The sequence below is a fragment of the Mixophyes fleayi genome, chromosome 9 (assembly GCF_038048845.1).
Source record: "Mixophyes fleayi isolate aMixFle1 chromosome 9, aMixFle1.hap1, whole genome shotgun sequence".
Lineage (NCBI taxonomy): Eukaryota > Metazoa > Chordata > Amphibia > Anura > Limnodynastidae > Mixophyes > Mixophyes fleayi.
In genome coordinates, this window is record NC_134410.1 from 118,641,239 (window position 1) to 118,668,226 (window position 26,988).

Below are 26,988 nucleotides of genomic sequence, written 5' to 3' on the forward strand. Positions count from 1 at the left end.
CACATCAGCGACAATTCCATCACTCAACTCACCTGCGCCCTCTAGTGTTTGAACATAATGGTTTGTGCCTTGCGCCGTGCTGTTTCTCGGATCACGTGACAATCGGGCTGCAAAAGCCGAGCTGCAATCCTTTCAGACGTGACGAATCGCTGCCAGAGAGCTGCAGAGCAGGTATGGCACTGTATAACTGTACTAATGTGCTGCAGGGTACAGGGGCATGGCTGGGACCTGTAGTTCCACAACAGAGAGCTGCAGAGCAGGTATGGCATTGTATAACTGTACTAATGTACTGCAGGGCACAGGGGCATGGCTGGGATTTGTAGTTCCACAACAGAGAGCTGCAGAGCAGATATAGCATTGTATAACTGTACTAATGTACTGCATGGTACAGGGGCACGGCTGGGATTTGTAGTTCCACAACAGAGAGCAGCAGAGCAGGTATAGCACTGTATAACTGTACTAATGTACTGCAGGGTACAGGGGCATGGCTGGGACCTGTAGTTCCACAACAGAGAGCTGCAGAGCAGGTATGGCATTGTATAACTGTACTAATGTGCTGCAGGGCACAGGGGCATGGCTGGGATTTGTAGTTCCACGACAGAGAGCTGCAGAGCAGGTATGGCACTGTATAACTGTACTAATGTACTGCAGGGTACAGGGGCATGGCTGGGACCTGTAGTTCCATAACAGAGAGCTGCAGAGCACATTATAGCACTGTATAACTGTACTAATGTACTGCAGGGTACAGGGGCATGGCTGGGACCTGTAGTTCCATAACAGAGAGCTGCAGAGCACATTATAGCACTGTATAACTGTACTAATGTACTGCAGGGTACAGGGGCATGGCTGGGACCTGTAGTTCCATAACAGAGAGCTGCAGAGCACATATAGCACTGTATAACTGTACTAATGTACTGCAGGGCACATGTGCACGGCTGGGACCTGTAGTTCCACAACAGATAGCTGCAGAGCTGGTATGGTTCTGTATAACTAACAATGTACTATAGGACACATGGGTATGGCTGGGACCTGTAGTTCCACTAAAGAGAGCTGCAGGTTTTCAATTCCTATGTTTATTAAACCTTCTGTAACCATCCTTTGCTGTTATGTTTCTGCCATATTAATAACATTGGTACTTTTTTTTTTTTTCTTTCACAGGCTAGACCTGTAAAAATACTGACCAGCTGGTAACTGTAGCTGGCTTCTATAACATACATTCTAATACCATTCACAAATATATATGTAAAGGTGCATAGCAGAACTGAACATACCTTAGATAATGTTGCAATCATGGGGGTGGGGGGATATTCCTGTGCATTACAGATTTCCTGTCAGTCATTGCATAGAAGGGTCCTGCAGCCAGTCTTTCCTCAGGCTGATAACAGATGATAATAATAGCTTGTATATGTACCTTGCTTGTTTCTTTATCTTTGTCTCCTGTTGCAGCTTACTTCATCCCCATGCAGGATGTCTGTCTCCCAAAAGCCCCCTTTTGTTATTTCATTGGAAATCAATCTGATCCTGATGACTCTGACAGTTCTGGGAATACTAAGCCGACTGTGGAATCTTTCTTACCCGCCAGCTGTGGTGTGAGTCCTTTCTCCAGCTCTGCTGATTGAATGTTATGATTCTTAGGGGTGTGTGGTTTCCATAGTAACCCATCTCTCCTGGTCTCTTATCCTGACCAGTGTTAAGTGTAGTAATAATAATTAATCCCAGAATAATGACACCCTAAAGCAGTGTCTCTCCACCTTTTAATATTAGTAAGTACCCGCCTTAAACCGTGTGTCCTAACCTACCCTTAGGTCAGTGCATTTCTTTGTATTATCATTTATAATAAAGTAAACGGGTATTTTGAAGTAAGTTTAACAGTGTGTAGTATGCCTTTAATATGTTGCCTGGGTTTAAATGTATCAACAACAGATAACCCAGCCCTAAAGTTTAAGTGAACCCTCTTTGTAAGTAGTGTTATGTACAGAAAACGTTATTCATATAACTGGGGCTGAATTACTGTCCTCTTGCCTTTTTGTTTATTTTTGAATTACCGTAAGTCTCGGACATGAAATAGTGTTTGAGGCACCTATTATTTTTGAAATAAAGTTTAATTTAAATGAACGTAGTGTATGCTGTCCATTCCTAGGTATAATAAAACAAATGAGCTACTCATAATTCTGTTGTGAGGAGCGACTGTTCAGTCCGGTTACACACATGGCTGTCAGACATACAGCTGTTCTATAATAACTTTTGTTTCACAGGTTCGATGAGGTTTATTATGGCCAGTTCATATCTCTGTACATGAAACGTATATTTTTCTTGGATGATAGTGGACCCCCCTTAGGACACATGCTTTTGGCTTTGGGAGGTAAGCAGATCTACTTATAACACTGTGTCCATCACCTATACATCTGAACATTAAACTTGCATTTAGTATTTTTTTCTGCTTCCCCCCCCCCCCCCCCCACAAAGTTTAGTGCTGAACCACTGTCTCCATTCCTGTTTCTTATACATACATGGAAACGGGGATGCTTGAGCGAAGTTATATTCTGTATGTTCAATTATTATTGTGCACGTTTCCGTAGCACCACTAAAATATATATATATATATATATAATTTTTATTATACATACATACACACACCCCCACCCCCACCTGGAAGTTGTTCAATCAACCTTTGCGCTTCCATTATTTCTGCTGATTGTAGTCCTGCCCCAGGATTGCACTGTAGACTTGAGTTAACAGTGAGTAGGAGGAAGTAACAGCCACCCCCTAACTAACTTGTTTTTTCCCGTCTACCCATTTGTTCCGTTGTCCTGGAGACCGCCCAGGAACTTCTTGGAACTTCTCTTACATTACACTGAGAGAGCCAATCGGTTCCTACTGAATTAATAATACATTCCGCGATGATTGGTTCAGACCACACAATGTCTGTGTCAGTGAGGTCACTAGTTTCTACTGAATGGATAGACTGGACGTTCATGAATCTGCTGAGTGTCTTCCTCCCGTGTGTAGGTGATATGTGCACTTTATGCTAAACTGTAGCTCTGTTATGCTTATACGTAAAGAGTGATTAATATAAGTTCTACTCTCTATGTCATTGTTTCTGCTTATTTCCACAGGATATCTGGGTGGGTTTAATGGTGACTACACGTGGAACAGAATTGGAGCAGGTCAGTCCTATTAAAAGACTAAGCAAAGGTGAACTCTTATGGCAAGCTGACTCAATTACAATACACAAATAATGTTCTATAATGGAATTGGAAAGTAGTATTGACCAAAATGTCATGTACTTGTTGTAAAGATAATTGAGAAGTCTGTAATTATGGCTGAAGCATTTTTCTATAATATAATATTCACCACTTCCATGGCAAATTACACAGGACAGTATCTGGTACCTAGATCACAAAAAGTTACACACAGTTCCAAGTTTTGTTATAGTTTGGCGATATTTACCTGTTTAATAATATCACATGGTGCTGGCTCAGTGTGTAACTGATGTCCATGGTCTCTTCCTGTAGAATATAACAGTAATGTCCCTGTCTGGTCCCTGCGCCTGCTTCCGGCTGTGTCCGGGGGGCTGTGTGTCCCGCTGGCCTATCAGATAGTGGTGGAGCTGGGATTCTCTGTGTGGGCGGGAGCCGCAGCTGCCGTCCTGGTTCTGTTTGGTGAGTGTTAATGTATCGGTGTTCTGTCCCTGTGTCTCTCTTCAGCTGCTGTTCCTCAGAAAAGCAAGGCTGTGTCACTGCATGCTGATATGAGTAATGAGTAATCTTATTGTCATTGCTTTGTCTTTACTCTTTATCATGTTCCTATCTCAGAAAATGCTCTAATCACACAGTCCCGCTTGATGCTGCTGGAGTCTGTACTTATATTCTTCATCCTCCTGGCCGTCCTGTCTTACCTGAAGTTTCATAGTTATCAGCAAATGAGGTTAGTTTATACCTCTAGCACCAGTCTTATATCACACTGTATGTAGCAGCTCAGGAACAGTCAGAATAGACTGTAATAAAGGCAGAGTCTTTCCTCTGCAGCCCCTTCTCCGTGCGTTGGTGGTTCTGGCTGATCCTCACCGGTGTCTCCTGCTCCCTGGCGGTGGGGTAAGTAACGTGTCCTCTCCTCACCTCTCCTCCTGAGATTATCTCGCTGTAACACCCATCTCCTGTGCTCAGGGTGAAGTACACGGGTCTCTTCTCCTACCTTCTGATATTAGGCGTTGCTGGGGTGCACAGCTGGCAGCTGATCGGTGACCGCACACTGTCCAACGTACGTACCTGTTACAGCAGACTGATCGCCCCGTGCCCCTTGGCATCGCCTTTATCTTCCCACTCTCTCTTGCAGATTTCAGTGGTGGTCCACCTGGGAGCACGGTGCCTGGCTCTGCTGCTGGTTCCTGCGGCTTTCTACCTGGGCATGTTCTACGTACACCTGTCCATACTGACCCGCTCTGGGCCCCATGACCATATCATGAGTAGTGCGTTCCAAGCCAGTCTGGAGGTAACTGATTCTGTTCTAGATGATGCGTTAAAGAGCTGCTAATATTTAGACACCAGTTATCATATACACAGAGCTACTAATACAAGTCACATGTTGTTGTTGCTCTTATAATATAAGCCAATATGTCTCTTACTATCTGTGCGGTTCTTTAAATGGTCTAGATCAGTGGTTCCCAAACTTTTGCAGTTCGCGGCACCCTTAGAGTCTCCAAATTTTTTCAAGGCACCCCTCCAAAATAATTACTGAGCAGTCCTGTTTTAGAAGTAGGTTGGTCAAAAAATTGTATTAAGTATTTAGGTCACGACAGAAATACTTATTTAGTTGTGTGCAAAAATGCCCCTCTGCATCCAGACACTCTGCCCACTCTGCATTCAGGCACACTGCCCTCTCACGTCCCCTCCTCTGCCCTCCTCCTCCTCTGCCCTCTGTCACGCTGTCCCCCTCCTGTGTCCTGTGCCCTCTGTCCCCCTCCTGTGTCCTGTGCCCTCTGTCCCCCTCCTGTGCCCTCTGTCCCCCTCCTGTGCCCTCTGTCCCCCTCCTGTGCCCTCTGTCCCCCTCCTGTGCCCTCTGTCCCCCTCCTGTGCCCTCTGTCCCCCTCCTGTGCCTTCCGTCCCCCTCCTGTGCCTTCCGTCCCCCTCCTGTGCCTTCCGTCCCCCTCCTGTGCCTTCCGTCCCCCTCCTCTGGCCTCTGTCCCCCTCCTCTGGCCTCTGTCCCCGGCCTGTGCCCTCTGCCCCCCCCCCTCCTCTGCCCTCTGTCCCCCTCCTCTGCCACGATCGCTCTCACTCTGCCCCGCGCCAGGCGCCAGCCATAGAAAAAAGAAGGAACACAGAAACTTACCAATCCGCCGGGCGCCGGACGTCGATATTCAGTGACAGCTGCGAGAGAGAGGAGGCTGCTGGGTCCCGGTGCCGCGCGGATTGGTAAGTTTCTGTGTTCCTTCTTTTTTCTATGGCTGACCCGCGGCACCCCAGTGACAGCGCCGCGGCACCCCTTTGGAACCGCCGGTCTAGATAATGTATTGGAACAAATTAATTCAAAGTAGAATTGAGCCGTCAGAAAAGAGATTTTACGTAGCCAGGAAACACTATTAGGAATGCGATAGGTTGGCACCAGTGGTTATTCTTTAGATGCATCAGGCTACCTGGATCCCGGGATATGTCCGCCCCTGTATTAGAAGCGTTCGTATGTAATATACAATGTGTGTACCAACGTTGTATGATAAAGAAAGCCTTGAATCTTTTTGAATAAAATTTTCCCAGGGCGGCCTGGCTCGGATCACCCAAGGTCAGCCGCTGGAGGTGGTCTTCGGCTCGCAGATCACTCTCCGGAACACCGTCGGTAAACCTGTGCCGTGCTGGCTACACTCGCACAAGAACACTTACCCCATAATGTGAGTATAGGCTGACCCTTCCACTGACCGTCATATGGGGGTGCTGTCACTGCTGTTCAAGTGGCTTAAAGAGCAAAATAAATATGGTTTTATAATCTTATATTCAATGTCGTCAGTCCTGATACTCCCAAATCCTTTACATGGTATAGGCTGCTCTTTTTATTTAAGGTATTTTAGCTTTAGTGGCCCATTAATTTTGCCTTCCTGACTGCATAGTGAATTACACTCAGTAAAAGGGACTCTGCACTGAAACATTTATCATTTTAAACATATTTGTTTTGAACAGCTCTTTATAATTCTGATGTCTAAGAGCGGATTTCTTCAAAAGATGTTGTTTTCCCAATAATGGGGGCACTGTCTCACTATAATCGAAGTCTAAGCACTAATGTTAATAAATACATCAATAGAGAACAATAAGGTTCTTCGTGTAGAATGATTTGGGTCCATGTGATTTGACCGACCTTGGGGAATGGGGAAAATAAACCCAACGTATACGTACAATTCTTTTTTTTAACCTTCTAATTATCCCAGAGAGCACAATTCTATGCTATTAAGTGTTGTTGGACTGTGGACTGGGTGGACTGTGATATGTTAACAAGAAGATATCCTGCAGTAGAAGTCCAGACTTCTAGGTGCCACAGACAAAAGCTGGGGGCCACTTGTTGAGCTCTGGCTGACAACATAATCTGTGAAGATGTTGCCTATAGCAACCAATCAGATTCTAGCTATTATTTTGTAGAACATACTAAATAAATGATAACTAGAATCTGATTGGTTGCTATAGGCAACATCTCCACCTTGTCAAATCCGCAGTTTAGTAAATATACCCGCAGGTGTTTAATCACTCAGTGTAACCACAGGTAGTTTCCTGGGTATGGGGGAGAATGCAGCTCTCACATTACAATCATGTTTTCTTATCATGAACAAGTTGTGTTGTCTCATTGTATCTTACCGGTGGCCGTTTTGTGTACGTAGTACTCACTAATCTCCCTTGTGTAGGTACGAGGGAGGGCGCGGGAGCTCTCACCAGCAGCAGGTCACCTGTTATCCATACAAAGATGTCAATAACTGGTGGATTGTCAAGGACCCAACTCGGTAACTGCGCAGTGGAGGGGTTGTGGGGTTGTGTTTAACGCAAACAAAACTGCTGATAACTACTGTGTTGTTAATCATCCAGGCAGGAAATGGTTGTCAGCTCTCCGCCACGCGCTGTGCGTCACGGAGACACCGTACAGCTGGTACATGGAATGACAGCCCGCTTCCTCAACACGTATGTGTACCGAGTATACATCCTTTGTGTTGGCCGTACATAGTATTTGTATATAGCGAGGTATTGGGTGCTATGAGTGTAAGGGCACTACAGCCGTGCTGGCCCTATTGTGGAAATCGTTTATCATAGCATCTGTACATTCACCCACTTCGTATATAAATTCACTAGGTTTTACTGAATTCTCTCCATGATGCGCAAGGCTTGGTTGTGCCATAGATACATTGTGCGGAGGCGTTGTGACTATTACAACTTATAGGGAATATTACCTGTATTTAGATCCTTTTATGATTACAGACTTTTAGTGTACATGCGTAGTTCATCATCATCATTATCATCATCTATTTATATAGCGCCACTAATTCCGCAGCGCTGTACAGAGAACTCACTCACATCAGTCCCTGCCCCATTGGCGCTTACAGTCTCAATTCCCTAACACACACACACAGACACACAGAGAGAGGAACACACAGACACACACAGACTAGGGTCATTTTGTTAGCAGCCAATTAACCTACCAGTATGCTTTTTGGAGTGTGGGAGGAAACCGCAGCACCCGGAGGAAACCCACGCAAACACGGGGAGAACATACAAACTCCTCACAGATAAGGCCATGGTCGGGAATTGAACTCATGACCCCAGTGCTGTGTGGCAGAAGTGCTAACCACTGAGTCACCGTGCTGCCCCACATAGTTTTTGCCTTCTGTGATTGCAATAATTTTACATTCATTTTTTTTTTCATTCCAGTCATGACGTAGCTGCCCCTTTTTCTCCATACGCCCAAGAAATCTCCTGCTATATCGACTACAATGTCTCAATGCCAGCACAGACACTTTGGAAGGTGGTGAGTGTCAGCTTTTGAACCAGGAAAGAGGGTGTGAATGCAGCCATAGAGATATACAACCTCTCCATCGCAACTCGTGAAGTAGTGTGCACCCTGGTATATTTCTGATTAAAATAAGTGAACACCAGTTGCTTGTAGTGGACACTTCAATTCTTATGCACCAATCAGTGTAACACTTGGTCGTACAGTACACTGGCATAGCCTGCAGAGGTCACTGTTGCTGAAAGCCAGCCTGTTTATAGTAATATCTCTTTTTAAACTGCAAGAGCAACGGTGACGCCTGAAGGTGAAGGAGGCTGCATAGCAAAACAGTAACTGCAATAAGTTGTTTTACTCCTTGTATAGTGATGTGTATTCCCCCCTAGAGTGGTCCTGTCACCAATGCAGGAATTGTGCACATGGGATTCCCTGTTTACTGTCTGCCATTTCTGTATCCTTTACAGGAGATTGTAAATCGGGAGACTGACAGAGACACCTGGAAGACCATTCTGTCTGAGGTGAAGCTGGTTCATGTAAATACTTCAGCAGCACTGAAGGTAAGAGGATAAAGTGATGCCTGTAGCCATACCTGATACGCAGGTGACAAGATTTCCTATAAATGTACTCAGCAGGGACAGTCCGCAAGAAGTTTACGTCATAGGAGGCTCAGTTATTAAGAACACAGTCTCTGGGCTAGATTTACTAAGCTGCGGGTTTGAAAAAGTGGGGATGTTGCCTATAGTAACCAATCAGATTCTAGCTTTCATTTATTTAGTACCTTCTACAAAATGACAGCTAGAATCTGATTGGTTGCTATAGGCAACATCCCCACTTTTTCAAACCCGCAGCTTAGTAAATCTAGCCCTCTGTCTCTCTCGTCAGTCACAGCATGGGGGGTGTAATCAGAGGGCCTGTAACGGATTGGTTCAGTTTTAAGGCACTTAAATTCTGTGTTCTCAATGCATAAAGATAGTAGTGTGCTTCTGCATTCAGTGGCGGGAAGACTTTATGACCTCACAAACTAAAAGTATAGAGTAGGGAACCCACATGGGGTCTTTGGTGTGGTTTGGACCTAATTGCTGCTTTTCCTGTTATCCTTGCTGGTCTACGTTCACCATGACGTTCCTGTACGCTCTGTTCTAGCTCAGTGGATCGGCATTACCAGACTGGGGCTACAGGCAGCTAGAAGTGGTAGGTGACAAATTGGCCAAAACCTATCACCCAAGCTTGGTGTGGAACGTGGAGGAACACCGATACGGCAAGAGTAAGTGCACAGTACAATGGTTGTGTGTAGTAATGATGTGTTTGTGTCTGTTATGTCTCTTGTGCCATATCGCAATATGATTCATCTCAACTGTCTCACAGTATCTCATCATTATAGAGTTTATTCTCGAACACTTCTGCCCCCTGTAGGCCAGGAGCAATCTGAGTTAGAGCAGGAATTGCACACACCAGCTCAGATGGATGTGGGGAGGAACCTCAGCTTCATGGCTCGATTTTGGGAGCTTCAGGTACCTTATTTTCTGCAATTTATAAGACAGACCAGTATCTTTATCATGAAACTTCAACTTGTTGTAGGACGTTTTTACATAGATCTCCTGATTGATATCAACTAATAATTCTAGATCACGCTGCATTGGTGATCTGTTGTACTGACAGCCGGTCTCCTCCTAGTGACAGTTGTGTAGATGTCCTCACTCCTTCCCCTATAAGTACAGAATGGGAAGGAGCTGAACCACATTCTATCAGCTCTCGCTGTGAAGAGAGAGTGTCTGTGGAGTATTCGGTCAAACTACGGCCCTCAAGTACCCCAACAGCTGGTGTGTCCTTTATTCCTGGACAGGTGAGTTACTCTGTTTGGGTCAGTAATAATCCCACTGGAGAAATCCTGAAAACATGAGCTGTTGCTGTATTCGAGAACTGTAGTTTGAAAGCTCTTCTGTGGAGGGCGCAGAGAATTGATGTCTGTTCAGAGCACTGAATTTTGTACCTCTTGGAACATTACGAGTTGCTTTCTGGTGACATAAGTGGAAAACATGCTTGTAAATCTGTGAGATTTCTGGGTTTTGGTTCAAAGGGAGCAGCATATTTTTTTTCCCATTCTGTATAAACTCAGCATTTATAATAGTTTAAAAGGCTACAGTTATAATACGTTCAACCGTGGACACGTGAGCTGTGTCCTAGACCAGTGTTGCCTAACCTGTGACACTCCAGGTGTTGTGAAACTACAAATCCCAGCATGCTTTGCCAACATATAGCAGCTTATTGCTGGAAGTGTATGCTGGGACTTGTAGTTTCACAACACCTGGAGTGTCACAGGTTAGCCAACACTGTCCTAGACGATGTCAGACCGAACATATGATCATTGCTGTTCCTGTCTATGTAGTGGAAGATACTGACGATGAGGAGTGACAGCCCAGAACACAAGTACAGCTCATCCCCGCTGGCCTGGGTCACACTAGACACCAGCATCGCCTACTGGCTTCATCCCAAGAGCACAGTGAGTGGGCATTGGCCAATGCATCATTTGTGGGGGTTTTTTTTCTAACTGATCTTTAGTTGTTTTTTTTTTTTTTTTTAAATGTTATCAGAAGATACAAGTTTCCATGTACAAAATATCTTTTCTATACTCACGAGTCTACAAGGCCATGCCCTTCGTCCTTGTGCTATGGGAAGGTTCACAGACCTGTGATATGTTGTCTTTATATATTGTATTATGGGGCGATCATTGAACACTCAATGGTGGGATATTTATGAAAAGCGATGTTGTGACTCCTAACAACCAACCAGGTTCTGACTGTTATTTTTCTAGTACTGTTGAAACTTAAAGCAATAGTCTGATTGCTGTGGATCACAGCACCCTTGTCCTAGTTTTCAGGAATGTCCTCCGCTTGTACCCGGTACAGCTGTAATGTAATACTCATCTTTTGCAGGCTCAGATCCAGCTCTTGGGTAACCCCGTGATCTGGTATTCGGCCAACGTCGGTGTTGCGGTATACACCGCGCTGCTCCTGTACTACTTGCTGCGCCGGCGCAGAGCCATCTACGACATTCCACAAGGTCTGAGTAGGACACTGGTGATGTCACAGATGTAATCGGTTCTATATGTAAACTTCCATTGTAGCAGAACATTCACCAGTTCACGTGTCCTAATCATCAATATCATTGTATGTGAGCCTGAATCCATATATCTTACCATTTGTTTGGCCTCTAGGTTCCTGGCAGGCCCTCCAGCTGACCGGGATCTTGTGTCTTGGAGGGTGGGCTGTGAATTATTTGCCCTTTTTCTTGATGGAGAAAACCCTCTTCCTGTATCACTACCTACCTGCTCTGACCTGCCAGATTCTGCTGCTGCCCCCACTGTTTGAGCACACGCACCAGCACCTGATCAGGTAAGTGTAGTATGTTCTACTCTAGAGCATGTGAGAGGGCGATAAGGAATGGGTTATGTGGACGTCACATTATAAGTTTAGCTGTGGTTGATTATATATCACTGACATTGATCCCACGTTGCAGACAGAAATGCATTTTCTTTCCCATTGCAGAGATTTATTTTTTACCATTGCTGCATTTCTTTGTGATTCTACATAAAGGGGGAGATTCAATTAGCTGCAATGTGTCTCCGGAATATCCGCAAGACACCTTGCGGTGGAGATTTGGCAGAAATTTCTGCTAATTTTTCCTTTCACCGCAGAGAGGTGCAAGGGAAAATGAGCGGAGATTCCTACTGTAAGTGCCAGCAAAGTGTTCTGCGCGATATCCGTGCCACGTGCCTGGCAATTGAATCTCCCTCGAATTGTAACCTGTCAGCTCCCACTCTCTCTCTCTCCCAGGATGGAGGATCGTGGTAACGGTCACATCTCCTTCCCTCCCTGTCTGTCACCTCAATCCTCCTACCTGGGAAGAGATCAGTCACTGTGGTACTCCTTCCCTCTCTTTCCACCCCTGCCACTGTCAGAGATCTCTTCCTCTCTCTCGGGAAGGAGGATCGCAGTGACTGATTGAGTTAAGGTTCTCACCTTTTCCGTGTGACAGGAACAGCCCTGATTGTATAGTCAGATTCCTTCCATACAGAATACCCTCCAGCTACTGTTATTGGAACCACTAATGTATAAAATATAGAGCATTCTGTACGTGTGGTGTTCTATTCAATCCTGCCCTGTTGTTTTCAGATCTGACGCTTTACAGAATACATTTTCTGCCCTCCTGCTGGTGTGGATGTCCAGTGTAGTCCTGACGTACAGCAAGCTTAGCCCGCTGACCTACGGCGACCCCCCACTGTCACCGGCGGAGTTAAAGAGTCTACGGTGGAAAGACACTTGGGACATACTCATCAGGAAGCAGTGACACTTTGCCCCTGTTCCAGGTAGCAGAATAAGAACCCGTACAAGTTACAAATGGCTGCAGAATAGATTGACGCTCTACACCACCGTCAGGTGGTCAGAGCGGCCTAATTGTTATAGTTTAAGATTGGATGGAAGGAACTCGGATGGGTTTTTTTTTTTTAGCTAGAAGAATGGTAGGTTATAGACCAGAAGAGGGCAATAAGTAGCCTCCTGATTACGACACCAAAGTGCTAGCCTAGTGCAATCAACCAGCGTAGGTCACAACCATCCATGGATGTTGTTGACTCCTTTTCACCAGCAACCACTATGACTGTACATACATCTATTAACCTGTGGGTGGCACTGTGGTGCGATATCGCAAGGAGGGAAGAAATTACGACTAGTTGATGGACCAAAAACCAGATGTGAGGCATCGGGACAAGTCAGTCAGGCAGGCACTGATCTATGAGAAGATGTTAGCGTACTTACTGGCCCAGAACAGGGTTACGGTGTACATCCTAGAGGCAGCCATCTTGGTGGCTGCACCAATATGCATTAAAAATCCTGTCTACTCAAGGGGGACTATTACCGTCACCGAAATACACTGTGAGAAAGCAGCCAATTAAAGTACTAGGAATCTGTGACATAACTGAATTCTTGAATATTGGTCCAGTCTATAAAATGTCCAATTGCACACTTTAAGGAAATCCTTATAGCTGGATGGCTTGAGGAGAAGACGAGGAAACAGACACAGGAATGGTGCTTAATGACGAAATAAAACTTGTTCAATGTTTTACATTTTAATGAAAATGATTGAAGTGCAATGTAGAAGACATACAAAGCATCATACGACCTCTATAAGCAGAAAACATTCAGAATACTGACGGAACGTTACATTACAAAGGCCGTTCTGAATCCTGGAAGGGACCACTGGTTTATTGATGTTTCTACCAATATAAAATACTTCAAACAGTGCTACAAGAATATAACAGTCTTTACAAAGAAATGACTCGCTGGGTCACAGCAATGGACACTGAAAGATTTGCTTGTTGGTAAAAGTGCTTCTGGTCGACCAACACCGTTTATTTCCCAGTAGGAAGCAGCGAATGACAATTTTTATACATAAACAGGTTCGATCTATGCACAACTATTATTCATCTACTAAAACGTGCTACTAACTTTTCTTTTTCACGTTATTCTGTTGAATAAATAATAGGGCACCTAATAGGAGACTGGTGTATTAGTGCGAGGAATATGAAATATTGATAATGAGATCTATACAAATGGATGAAAATGTGCAGACGACATGTGACTCGAGTTCAGTCATAAGAAATACTGACCATTCTATCTAAAGCAGATAGTGTAACGGCTAGAGAGCCGCTCCTTGCCCAAACTACAAGATCCAGCATGCCCTGGGCTGGTTTACCACCGTTTAAAGAGCCACCTCCTCCCTAGCTAAAAAGCAAAGTGCTAATATGCAACACAATTGCTGTATAAAGTGAACTGAAATATATACAGCAGGAACAGAGTCTGTCCTACCCCATCGAGGTAGACCGACTGATACACATCACTACGGTCTTGATATAAGTTCCAAGCTGCGGCCATGCTATGAAACTAAACAAGACAGAGAATATAATTATAGGTTCAGCACTGGAGCCTGGAAGCATCATGGAGCTATAGGAATGACTGTTACTCACCATGTTTTAATGGCAGGGCTGTGGGATTGATTCTGAAGGGGGTGTCCACTTTAAGACATTTTCCTGTCATTAGAAAGTTTATCAGTAAATGCACAGTGAGACCCTGATGTTATTCAGTCCTGCCCCCTGCCTGGGGATCCAGTTGTTGTGGCTATATGTGAAAAGCTAAGCAAACTATTAAGGTTGCTTTCAAATTTGGGGGGCGATCGCTGGCTGACTCAGTGAGGGGTGTGGTCTGCACCGCTGTCAGGCTTTCTATGATCTGGACTGGAAGACTGAAGAAGAGGGGTTAGCCACTATTTGGGTACTTTGCCAGTGTGCACTGCTACGGTAGTACCGAGTGGCCAGCTCCTTCATGTTTGTTACTCAGTGGCAGGAATAATTATATATCTATCCTCTACCTGTGCTTAGAAATAAGATAGCTGCACACTAGTCAACCTATGTCTCTTTGGACTGTTATTGACGTGGTGGGTAAAGCCTGGACAATAAGAGAACTGGGGCTAGATCAAACAGTCATTCCAATGGCTCCACTTTGCTTACTTAAGTCCAAAGTAAACGGGTAATAGCTTATACAAACGTGAATATTCACACAAACTATATCGTTAAGGTGCAGTTAAAGGTTACCAGGAACATACAGCTGAGCTTTACACATTATATTATTTGAAAATCTGCATAATTTTATTTCTCATGTTTGAAAGCGGCTGCTCTCAGAATGTAGGCTCTTGTAATTACCAGTAGGTGTCACTGTTTCTGCTGCATTTTATGGAGGTCTTTAGCCTGTGCCGGAAATCTCTATATATCTATATATATATATATAAAACAAGTATTATGCAGATTTTCCAATAATACATTGTCCTGTTCAATCATTCTATGTTACAAACATTACAAAAGAAGATTTTGATCAAAGCTATCATTTAAGTGGAAGAACATGGTCATTCTCCTATAAAACACAAGTGTAAGATTATGGGGAAAATTTAACGAGCTGCAAGGGGGCTCTGAAACGCCCAGGAGACACCCCCGCGATGGAAAATGAGCTGAGAATTCTACCGTACTTGCTGGCACATTGCCGGCAATTGAATCTTTCCCAATATATCACTTACATCTGAATTTAAAGGGTGACCTTTAAAATAGGAAAAAAAAAATATTTACAGACTTCATGTTATGCAGACGTTTCTCTTCCTATAAAAGCTAATTTAGGGAAAACTCAGGGACAGGGTTCTGTAGTGCAATAGGAAGAGACATCTACCTGGAGTACGGGCATTAATGTAGCAGCACGTCTTACACTTTCATAGATGCTGCTGAATTCTCAAATACAAATCCAGCAACAATATAAACTGGACCGAAGATGTTTTCAATATTAAAGCCTACTGAAGTCTCTTTGGGAATTACCCTTAATACAAAAAATTAAGATGACCAAAAAAAAATGTTATTTAACTAGTAAGTTACTGGGGTTTCCCGTTATTAAAACATCCAATTTAAAATTTGCTCATGTAAAAAAACAAAACCCTGTTCCACACAAACTGGACACATTGCAAATGGATCCGGTTCCCAATATACAGAATAACTCTGGTCATGATGAGGTTGAACCAAAATTTCATCCATATTCTGAAGCATTTACAGCACTGTGAGCTGTGGGTATTGAGGAGACATTGATTACATTAATCTAAATAAAGGGTACGCTCCCTTTATCTTTGGGATCTACGTCCCAGCTGTATTCATAAATAAACTTCTTTCCCTCCAATGTCTTCTGTACTAAACATGTAAAAATAAGATTTTACATTACCGGTATAAGAAATAATAAAAAAAAAAATCTAGATATTTATGTATATACCATATGGACTGCAGAACTCCCACCTCCTTTCCATACCTCGTCGCTGCAACAAATAAACAGTAAGGAGTCAGATCTTGGCAGGGCACTATGGCTCCACGTGGGAGAACACAGGCTGCAAGGTTGTTGATGGACCCAGCTCAGTGTGGCCGGCTACTGGACTCTAGGTGAGTGCGTTTGCCGGGCACCAGTACCCCTCCAGAATCCCCCTGTCCTTGCAAGGTCCTTTTCTGCGATCGTCCGTTGACGGACCCTCGTTGCCACTTGCAGATGTCTCCGTTCAGAATGTCTTGTATGTGCTGCACAATCAGGTTAATGGCAACTGGGGAAGAGGCAACAAAACCAGCTGTGACAGTAGAATTTGACAGTATTACCAACAAAGTGAGAACCAGTGTCCTTTATAAATATTATAAATCCCTTCTTTGTGCTCAACTGATGACACCCCTTGGCCCGAATTCAGCTTAAAGCCCCACCAACATCAGTGAATGAGAAAATTACTATCAGCAGCCCAAATTGTGGAAGAGATAATGGGATTTAAATAGCTTCCCTCAATATAGTCTATATTTTATTTTGCTTTAGTGTTTTCCAAACCCAGTCCTCAGGGAGCCCTAACAGTGCAGGTTTTCCATATCTCCTTGCTGGAGCACAGGTGTAATCATTACTGACTGACACATTGTAACGGATCCACAGGTGGTGTAATTATGTCACATGTGACCTGGAAAACCTGCACTGTTGGATTGGACTTCTTTAGGCTGTGCACACACTGAAGTTTTTGTTGCAACTGAGGGCCTGTGTCATATTTCCTCAATACACGTAGACACGCTTCCAAAATGAATCATAGAACAATAAGACAAGAAGGACATGGTCCAGCGTGCATCAAGTATGCATATACCATAGGCATCAATGATCTATATGTTTACATGCATTCGACCTTTGGTCCATACCTGGACTTGAGGCATATGTTAATGTGTGACGACTTAACAAGGTTTTCGAACTACCTATCCGATGCATATAGCACAGTAGAAATCGTATCCCAGGTAAACAACAGCCTGACTATAAATATACTGCTAAAAAGCAATGTAAAAGTTTCAGAATGTTATTTACAAGCCAATAACAAAGTCGTATGAAGGTTCAGTTCTTCACTTGACAGAGACTTACAGCTCCTGGTTAGCAATAACGATACACCACTTTCAGGACAATCCCCTAAGTGCACAGGAAGCACCAACTCACCCATGTTATCCACTCCACGCGGAATGATGACGTCTGCATACTTTTTAGTCTAGTAAAAGAGAATATAAAAAGCTCAGATTACTGCAGCAAAATAAGATAATTAATAAGATGGTGAGAATAGCTGTAACTCATAGCAATAAATAGCAGGTTGATAAACTACAGGGGGTATATTTACTAAACCGTGGGTTTGAAAAGGTGGAAATGTTGCCTATAGCAACCAATCAGATCTAGTTATTTAGAACATTCTACAAAATGATAGCTAGAATCTGATTGGTTGCTATAGGCAACATCTCCACCTTTTCAAACCCACGGTTTAGTAAATATACCCCAGTTCTCAAATAATCCACATGAGGTTTTGAGACATCCTCTCGTCATGCTTAGATGAATTTTCGTTCTAGGGCCTGAACTATGGGGCAAGTTTTGTAGATCTGTCATGAATTATTAGGGTCCTAGTTATCTGATTCAGCCACTTCTCCTGTGAAGAGTTTCACAACACATACACTGTTGATGAGGCCTAAGAACAGTTGAGAACCGGATCAAGTAAGATTTGCCTGGCGGATTCGTTGACAGTGGCAGCAGAAACAGCAGGTTAGTCCAGAATGATCCTGTCATTTACTGTGACCTGCAGTCTCTACTGTCACTGGTTTGAACAGCAGAGGTGTGCAGTTATTTTCAGGGAGGTTTGCTCAAATTTACATTTCTTGTTGAAGACCTCAAGCAAATTATACAACACTGCTTGTTTGAAAGAGCCCGCAGGGTCTTGCCGCATTGCTGAGTTGCAGTCCTCTCTCAAGTATACAACAGGTGAAATCCCGCAGACTAGAGATCAATTGATCCCTGTGCAGTGCCGTGGACAGAGGCAGCAATATGTAGCAGACATTTTCCACGTTGATGTAAGCTGCACACATGGCTAGCATGGAATAATGTGGTACAAACAGCACAGCTTAAGGATCAGTTGATTTTTGTACTCTGTTAAATCCTTTTCTGGGGTATTTCATTGGAGGACACAGGAGCTGTGGGGTATGGGCCCTGTCTTCAGGAGCTTAACCTTCAGGAAGAGTCAACTTTTCCTTCCTTAGTGTCTAACTATCCAGTCCATCTTATAGAAAACTTGAGAACTGAAGATCAAAGATGGTAACAACAGTCATCTACAAAGAAATTCAACAAACAGAAGGCAACAAGCTAGATAAATAACACCGAGAATGGACTCCTCCTGACTCCACTGCATGGATGCTGTATAACTTAATGAAGGTGTTTGTATATTTTTTTGTACACCTTACAAGAAAAATCATACCTCGTTGGCAGAGGGGATCAACACGGAGAAACCAACCAGCACAAAAACTTGAACTTTTAAGAAATTAAGGCTCAATCCAAGTCAAAGACCAACCGCGGGAACGTCAAGAGCCCAGGCGCGTAGGATTCCCGTACACACCAAGGGAAATAAGAATTCCAAGGGTATCAGTTCTTGAGATAGTAGGTCCAGGAGAAGCAGGAAGTGTATGAGTTACATCCTCCTGAGCGAGTCCTGGGCATGGGAATTGTGAAGACTGCCTTCTGTTTGACCCTCTTGATTAGCAGTGGAATCATGTCTGGAAAGGTAGTGGAGATAGAGCAGTTGATAGTGATTATGATTTCAATGCCCACAGCTAGAGTGTCCTGATACAGTGAAACTTTGTGATGAGACACCATGAGATCTACGTTGGGTGTTCCCCAACTAAAGGTGAGTTGCTGAAACACTACGGCGTAAAGAATCCATTCAACCAGATCCAATGGTTACAGATCAGCCAGGTTTTAAGTCCCAGGATGTGAGCGGCCAAGATCTTGCACTTCTTCCCAGAACAGAATCCTTGGAGCCTTAAGCTACCGGGAGGAGTTGACCTATTGCATCAGGTGACCCTCCAGGGTCGTGTTTCAGTTGGAAAGAGATTAGAGGATATTTATGAGAAGTTGCTAGACATTTAGGGACCAGGGGCCCTAAACCGCGAAAGAATCTATGACAGAGCTCAAACCTGGGATGCTATTAGAGAGTGTGCGATCCAACATCCACTAGGATGCTTGCAGATTTGGGGACAAGGTAATGGCCAATCAAGGAGGCAGTAATTTCACCGCTGGAGTCACTGGTGTGGAACTGGGCAAAAGGAATGGCCTTAAAGGTCGTCACTAGTCAAAGAACCCGCTTACACTCTCGTACTGGCTCAAAGCTCTGACACAAAGACTACAGACATACCATGGAGGAAGGAAGACTTTGGGGCCTAGGGCGGTTGTCGACTTCCAGACCCAGAAAAGGCATTCTCCGAGAAGCAATTAGGGAAGATTTTTGGCAGTGGATTAACCAGCTAAAGGACACTAGAGTGGCTAAAGTTAGACTTAGGTGCGCCGCGTTCTCCCAAAACAGAGCCTTGATTAGAAGGTTGTCTAGGTAGGGGATCAGTGCTACACCCTTTAGCCAGAGGGACACCATGACCATAAATATTACCTTCATAAATAGTCTCTTTGTTGAGAGGCAGAAAGGTGTTGCTGGCAGATCGGTATGTCAATGAAGGAAAGGTATTCCCCTGTGCCATGGATGTGGAAAAGCAAAGCAATTCCACTTTCATTCCTTAGAAAAACAAATCCAAAATGGGACAGAGTGGCTTGTCCTTTTTGGTAACCATACCCTTAAACCACTATGGTGGAACAGCACCAAAAAAAATAAAATAATTGGCATCATTGTGTAGCACTGCAGTCACTTAACTGCCATTTGGAACTAGTTCTTCAGGCAGAGCCTGAATCTTCTTGCTCTTCACCAATATCTTCCCTTTCAGGATTTCCGAAAGGGAAGAGTGATGAGGAGAGGAAGATTTACATCCATTGTGACCACCTAGGGAGCTTGGGTTCTGCAAAATCAATAAATTAAATCTGAAATGCAGACCTACAGGACTTGATCTAGGTCCACCACTACCTAAGAACACTGAGCTATGACTGGATAACTAGTGTTGTGCCTGGGAAGGGGGAAGTCCTGCATGATGAGACCTCCGTTCCTCGTGGAGGTAGCGCTACTGAATGTAACACATGGGAAAGTGAATTAACAACTTTAGTTCCTCCTTTAACAAACACAAATAGCCAAAGAACAGAGGTTACCAATGCAGACATGTGTCTTCCTTTTATATTAATGTATAAGGGGGTTATTCTGTAGCAGCGAGTTAGACCATATAATGGAATAAAATGATCTTAAATGCGTTACTTTAGGTTTAAGACATCTTTCATAATAAACAGACCATTGACAGAAGTTAAACAATGTATGCTAATGAGGTAACACGGAAATACAATTACTTGTTAAAAAAAAAAAAAAGAAAGGAAGGGAGACATGTGGCGGGTTTTGGTGACGTGGTGGCTGAGAGGGTGGGAGCAATAGGGAAGAAATATAATAGGGGTGTAGTATATAGACAATATTACCGGCAGAGAAAACTCTTCGAATGCTGGTTTGACGAAGGTGGTGTACTGCGTGAGAATCTGCTCCAGGTCTCTCCCCCGCTTCATGTCCCGGAGAACTGGGAGATAAACAGCCTGGTGAATAGCTTCGTCATTGATTATTTATATTAAGCAGCGATGGGAGTGCAAGTTATGTTATAGACAGACTAACCCTCAAATAATAATAATAATATATACATATATTATGTAACGATCATAAAACTGGTGATTCATATACAAACCCCTGCCCTCAAATCATAACTTCCATCTTTTTTAAAGAAAAAAAAAAACATGTCATTATTAAAAAAACAAAAAAGACCATATATATGAAACGTAACTTATTCTAAAACTATAATTATATATGCAAAGTTCTCGCTAAATAAACGAGCCCTCAATGGAGTTTAACATTGTTTGCCCACAGCGGCAGGGAGCTGGAGAGCCGATTGTGCTAGCACAACATTCCCCAGCAGGGGTTCCGGCTAAAGCCCTGCACTACAAGGCTAAGGGGAGGGCAGGGCTATAATTCCGTAACTGGAGAAGAGCAACATTTTTGGAGGGTGAACAGTCCTTTAAAGGCAATATGCTCCATTGGACATTCTCCTCATACTGTTACCTTAAATTAGTATCACTGTTTATGTTATACAAACAATTCTGCAGCCCATACAAAGTTATAACCGTCATCATAACTTCTGCTAGTCTGCTTGGGACAGCCGCGGAACCATTATAATAAGCAGTAACTTCAATACCAAGCCACACAAGGCTCCCACATCCCAGAGAAGGCACATCCTACCAGCCCAACCATAATCTTAGCGGAGGGGGAGGAAGGGGGCACATCTGCTATTCATGTCTACAAAGAACACAAATGCCATGATTGGCTTACCCCTGCGGGACAGCCTAACGTCGGAATCCGTGTCCACGAATAGCTTGAGCTGAAACATGTCCCTAATCTCTTGGTTGTAGAACGCCAAAATCCCCTCGAATAGCAACACATCGGCCGGATACACCCTCGTAGTCTCTGGCAACCTGGTATAATAAAAAACAAAACAACAACAATAAAGCAATAGATTTGTTCTAAAAAGAGGATTTATGTACTTACGTTAAATCCGTTTCTCTGATTCTGTCTGGGGGACACTGCTTACCATGGGTTGTGGAGGGGAGCTTGAGAGTTGGCACCTAACTAGTTAACTTTAGTACTGCTGACAAACCCCTCCCCTCTACAATCCCCCTGCCTCTTCCTGTCCAGTTAGTTTTAACAAGCCCAAAGATAAAAAGGGCAGTCACACAAGAGCACACAGAAGAATAACAGAAGGGAGGGATCGCAGTGTCCCCCAGACGGAATCAGAGAAATGGATTTAACGTAAGTACATAAATCCTCTTTTCTCTTTCATCCGGTCTGGGGGACACTGCTTACCATGGGGACGTTCTAAAGCAGCCCCCTAAGGGTGGGACCACTCTGAAAATCCCGCTCGTAAAGCACTACGAGCGAAATCTGCATCAGCTGATGCAAAGACATTAAACTGATAAAATGTTGTAAAGGTGTGGACAGAGGACCAGGTGGCTGCCCTGCAAAGCTGGTCTGCAGAAGCTCCATTCCTTGCTGCCCACGAGGCCCCTACCGATCTTGTGGAATGGGCTGTAAGTCTCTCCGGCACAGGACAGTTAGCCTTTATATAAGGTTGTCTGATGGTAGACGTAATCCATCTTGCGATGGACTGTTTTGAGGCTGGCCAGCCTCTCTTATTAGTGTCATAAAGGACAAACAGAGAGTCAGTCCGTCTAATCTGGGAAGTTCTTTTAACATAAATGCGGAGAGCCCTAACCCCATCTAACTTATCCATCGATTGCTGATCCGCATGAAAAGTAGATGAGAAAACCGGAACTACTATTTCCTGGTTTCGATGAAAAGCCGAAACTACCTTTGGAACAAAAGAAGGGAGGGTTCTTAACACCGCTCTGTCCTCGTGGAAAACCAAATAAGGTTCCCGACAGGACAGGGCTCCTAATTCAGAAACCCTACGAGCAGAAGCAATAGCCAGAAGAAAGAGGACCTTCCAGGTCAACCACTTTAAATCTGCCCTGCTCAATGGCTCGAAGGGAGGCCCCTTGAGCATGTCTAGAACCAAGTTGAGATCCCATGGAGCTGTAGGAGGGACATAAGGAGGCTGTATATGCAGAAGTCCCTGGAAAAAAGTCCTAATATCTGGCAAATCAGCTAATTTCGTATGAAAAAATACTGAAAGAGCTGAAACCTGAACCTTTAGGGAGCCTAATCTAAGGCCTGCTTCTAGGCCATCCTGAAGAAAATCTAAGAAGCGAGGGAGACGAAAGGAGGACGAGTGGCATATCCTATTTTCGCACCAGCTAATGTAGGCCTTCCAAATCCGGTGATAGATGCGAGATGAAACTGGTTTCCTAGCTCGCATCATTGTTTGTATTACACTGGAAGAAAAACCTCTAGCCCTCCAGAGGCTGGCTTCAACAGCCATGCCGTTAAATTGAGCGGAGGTAAATTCTGGTGATGGAATGGACCTTGAAGAAGAAGGTCGTCTCGATACGGAAGGCGGAATCCCGGACCTTCCGCCATAGATATTATTTCTGCAAACCACACACGCCGTGGCCAGAAGGGAGCTACTAGAATTACTGGCAGAGAGCCCTGCCGTACTCGTCTGAGGACGCGAGGAAGCATGGGGATCGGAGGAAACAGGTATCCCATCCTGAATTCCCATGACATCGTCATGACGTCCACTGCCACCGCTAAGGGATCTCTTACCCTTGCGCAGAACCTGTGAACCTTTCTGTTGTGTCTAGAGGCCATGAGGTCTATGTCTGGAAGACCCCACCTGTGAACCAGAGATTGGAAGACTTCCGGGTGTAGTGATCACTCCCCCGGCATCATTTGGTTTCGACTTAGATAGTCCGCCTCCCAGATTTCTATTCCTGGAATGAAAACTGCTGATATTGCCGGAACATATAGCTCTGCCCAAACCAATATTTGGGCTGCGATATCCATCGCTGCTGCGCTCCTGGTTTCTCCTTGTCTGTTGACATATGCCACGGCCGTGGCATTGTCGGACTGGATTCTGACCGGGTGGCCCTGAAGAAGGAACTGTGCTCCCCGGAGGGCCAAAAGAATGGCCTTCAATTCCAATACATTTATTGGGAGAGCAGACTCCTGAACCGACCACCGTCCCTGGAGTGGGCGAAGGTGAAGGATTACCGCCCCCCAACCATTCATGCTGGCATCTGTCGTGGCTGTAATCCACGACCATGGTGCGAAAGATCTGCCCACATTCAAGTGATCCTGGCACAGCCACCACTGAAGAGATATTCTCGCCCTCTGAGATAGAGAGATCTTTTGAAGTTCCAGGTGTAGGTGTGATCCTGACCACTTCGACAATAGGTCCCACTGGAAACATCGAGAATGGGCTCGACCGAAGGGAATGGTCTCGAAGGAGGCCACCATCTTTCCGAGTAGCCTCATGCACAAGTGCATTGAGGGTTTGGGGGAAGACAGAACCTGAGTAGTTACCTTTTGAATAGAGGTGACCTTCTCTACTGGGAGAAATATCCTTTGCTTGCTGGTGTCCATAATGAATCCCAGGAACACCATGCGCTGACACGGAACCAACTGGGATTTCCTTGAATTTATCAGCCAGCCGTGATCCTTTAGAACCGCCTGGGTGAGGGATAGGTGATAGCCTAGGCAACTCTCTGTGGAAGCCTTGATGAGTAGGTCGTCCAAATAAGGAACGACCTGAACACCCTGCAGGTGAAGACATGCTGCCATTACCGACATAATCTTTGTGAAAACCCTTGGCGCTGTTGAGAGGCCAAAGGGGAGGGCCCAAAACCGATAGTGAACTGATCCCACCGAAAATCTGAGAAGGGACTGATGGTGGATCCAAATGGGAATGTGGAGATATGCGTCCTTTATATCTATGGACGCTATGAACTGATCTTTCTCTAGGCCGTTTATTACTGACCTTAGAGATTCCATCCGAAATTTGTCCACCCTTAAGTGAACATTGAGGCCCTTTAGGTTTAGGATGGGACGAAAGGAGCCGTCCGGCTTCGAGACTAGGAACAGGTTGGAATAAAAACCTCTTCCCTTCTGCCAATCTGGAACCCTGCCGATGACCTTCTGAAACAGAAGAGAAGCTACACAATCCTGTATAGCCTGTCTTCTTAATGTATCTCGGGGAAGGGGAGTCTGGAAGTAACGGCGTGGAGCAAGGCCCAAAAGGTCTATCTTGTACCCTTCTGAAATAATCCGAATCCAAGGGTCTTGGGAAGACGCTGCCCAATGTTCATAAAACAGAGACAGACGTCTCCCCACTGGCGCCCCCTGCATTACAGGGTGGTCGCCAGGACGCAGGCTTCTCCTGGGTCTTGGGGGCCTGGCGCTTAGATGTAAACGAAGACCTCCCCCTGGTAGAGGAGCCTCGGGAATAGGATTGCCTGCCTCTAAAGGACTGTCCCCTATGGGAAGAGGCCCCACGAAAGGGCTGACGAAAAGAGCTGCCCCTCGGGGCGCGGCTCCTGTTAGCATATACTGGCAAGGAAGTGCTTTTGCCCCCGTTGCCTGAGAAATAAGGGTATCTAATTCCGGGCCGAACAAACCTGCTGCCGAAAAAGGAATAGTTTCAACGGACCTTTTTGATTCCGCATCACCTTCTCAGGATTTCAGCCAAAGCGTCCTCCTTGCTGAAATGGAGGCCGCCTGAATGGAAGAGGAAACCGCCGCTGAGTTCTGGGCCGCCTCATAAAGATACCCCGAAGCCTCCTTTAAATGCAAGGCTAGGGGAAGAAATTCTGAGTCCTGTAAGGCCTCTGCCAGCTGGTCTGCCCATGCCTCCATGGCTCTAGGCACCCAGGCTGAGGCAAATGTGGGTCTAAAGGCAGAGCCCGCAGCCGCAAATATGGATTTGAGCTGGGATTCAACCTTGCGGTCATTGGCGTCCGGAAGGGACTCTGAACCAGGGGCTGGAAGTAAAGTATGTTTTGCCAAGCGAGCAATAGGGATATCCACCTTGGGAATACTCTCCCAGCGAACCACTTCTTCTTCCTGTAAGGGATACAGGGAAGAGAACCTCTTGGGAATAGAAAATCTTTTATCAGGGTGTTTCCATGCCCCTTCAGCAATATCTCGAAGTTCTGCGGAAGGGGGAAAACGGCTGGCCTTCCTCTTGGCCTTTTTAAAGAGACTTCTGTCTCTGGGAGTAATATCTTCCGGCTCTGGGAGATCCAACGCCTGTCTGACCGCTAAAACCAAATCTTTAACAAATTGGCCTTTAGAAATTTCTCCCTGCTCTGAGGAACGACCTTGGTCAGTGTCCGAATAAATTTCCCCTTCTTCCTCAGACTCCTCCTCAGAGTCGGAGAGGACCAAGAGGGGATTAACAGATCTAGGTCTCTTTCTTTTAGCAGGCGGGGTGTTAGAGGAGTCAAGCAACTGGTTAAGCTTGTCCAAACCTCTTACAAAAGCTATAGACCATGCCGGATCGGTAGCAACCAGGGCTGGGTCAGTCTGTAATGATGAAGGTCCCAGCAAACTCAAAGCACTAGAACCTGAGGAAGCCGGGAGGTCTGACTGCGTACTAGCATTACTAGCCACATAAGTTGCCACAGTAGTCAGCAACTGGTTAGATTGAAACACCATCTGAGCTAAAGAGCTAACCGACTGTGTCAGGGAGGTAACCCAGGCCGGTTCCACCGACGGTGGGACTGAAACCTGCTGGGTCTGTGCAGTGGAAGCCTCTGCTTCGCATGCCGTGCAGAGCGCCAACGGGTCCCTCTGAGCGCACGGTAATTTTACATTACATTTAGAACATGAGAAATATTTCGCCATAGGGCCCTTTCCCTTATCTGTCATATTTATAAAGGAAGGCACACCAAGCACACAGACTAAATAAAAATCTAGCTGAATATACAGATAGATAGCAGAGAGAGAGAGAGAGAGAGATAGAGAGAGAAAGAGAGAGTAAAGTATGTAATGAACAGAGAAAATACCAAGTAATCAACTGATTTATTTTTAAACGTTGTACTTGAAAATTGTAAACACCATAAATATCTATGGCTAGTAGGAGGCTATAGTGTAAACCTGCTAGCCCAGTATTACAACATCAGGTATGTGTGTAGTTTAAGGTGATACTTAGCCCAAGGGCCACAAAGGGGAGAAGTCCGACAGCAGTCCTGTGCTTTCTCCTCAGCTCTGTTCCTCTTCACGGGCTTCTGCTGGCGCCAGAAGACTTGGGAAAGACCATCTCTCTCTTTGTAGGGAGGGGGGAACTCTATGTTTTAGCTCCCCCTCCTTCCGTTTTGCCGATATTAGCAAATATAATTAAAAAAAAAAAAAAAAAAAAAAAGACTTGCTTTAAAACGTGGCAGAGTAGTGGAGACCTCTAGGACAGAGGTCTCCGCAGCGGAAGATATCCGACGCCCCCCTCCTATGTATGAGGGGGGAATCTTGGTATAGCCCTCTCTCCTT

General features: G+C 44.9%; 2 protein-coding genes across 5 annotated transcripts in view; one reads left to right on the top strand and one right to left on the bottom strand.

Moving 5' to 3' along the window:
• Positions 1-13,521, top strand: POMT1 (protein O-mannosyltransferase 1). Of its 4 annotated transcripts, XM_075185262.1 has the most exons (20): positions 136-616; positions 1,447-1,589; positions 2,256-2,362; positions 3,117-3,167; positions 3,516-3,662; positions 3,816-3,927; positions 4,029-4,094; positions 4,167-4,260; positions 4,336-4,491; positions 5,751-5,881; positions 6,881-6,976; positions 7,059-7,151; positions 7,896-7,992; positions 8,436-8,528; positions 9,115-9,235; positions 9,385-9,482; positions 10,358-10,471; positions 10,905-11,031; positions 11,186-11,363; positions 12,144-13,521. In XM_075185262.1, exons 1-20 carry the CDS (start codon positions 485-487, stop codon positions 12,316-12,318), a joined length of 2,331 nt encoding a protein of 776 aa, XP_075041363.1. In that variant the 5' UTR covers positions 136-484; the 3' UTR covers positions 12,319-13,521. The 4 variants fall into 4 exon arrangements, with proteins under 4 accessions (XP_075041365.1, XP_075041363.1, XP_075041362.1 ...); XM_075185264.1 differs by having other exon boundaries at positions 1-171; positions 4,167-4,491; XM_075185261.1 differs by having other exon boundaries at positions 4,167-4,491.
• The window catches only part of UCK1 (uridine-cytidine kinase 1), a 33,992-nt gene continuing 20,081 nt past the window's right edge, over positions 13,078-26,988 (bottom strand). Inside the window, exons 4-7 of the mRNA XM_075185266.1 lie at positions 21,382-21,524; positions 20,487-20,581; positions 17,052-17,100; positions 13,078-16,143 (exon numbers count right to left, since the gene is read on the bottom strand). Coding sequence (XP_075041367.1) covers positions 15,962-16,143; positions 17,052-17,100; positions 20,487-20,581; positions 21,382-21,524 — 469 coding nt within the window. The 3' untranslated portion in view covers positions 13,078-15,961. The remainder of the gene's footprint in view (positions 16,144-17,051; positions 17,101-20,486; positions 20,582-21,381; positions 21,525-26,988) is intronic.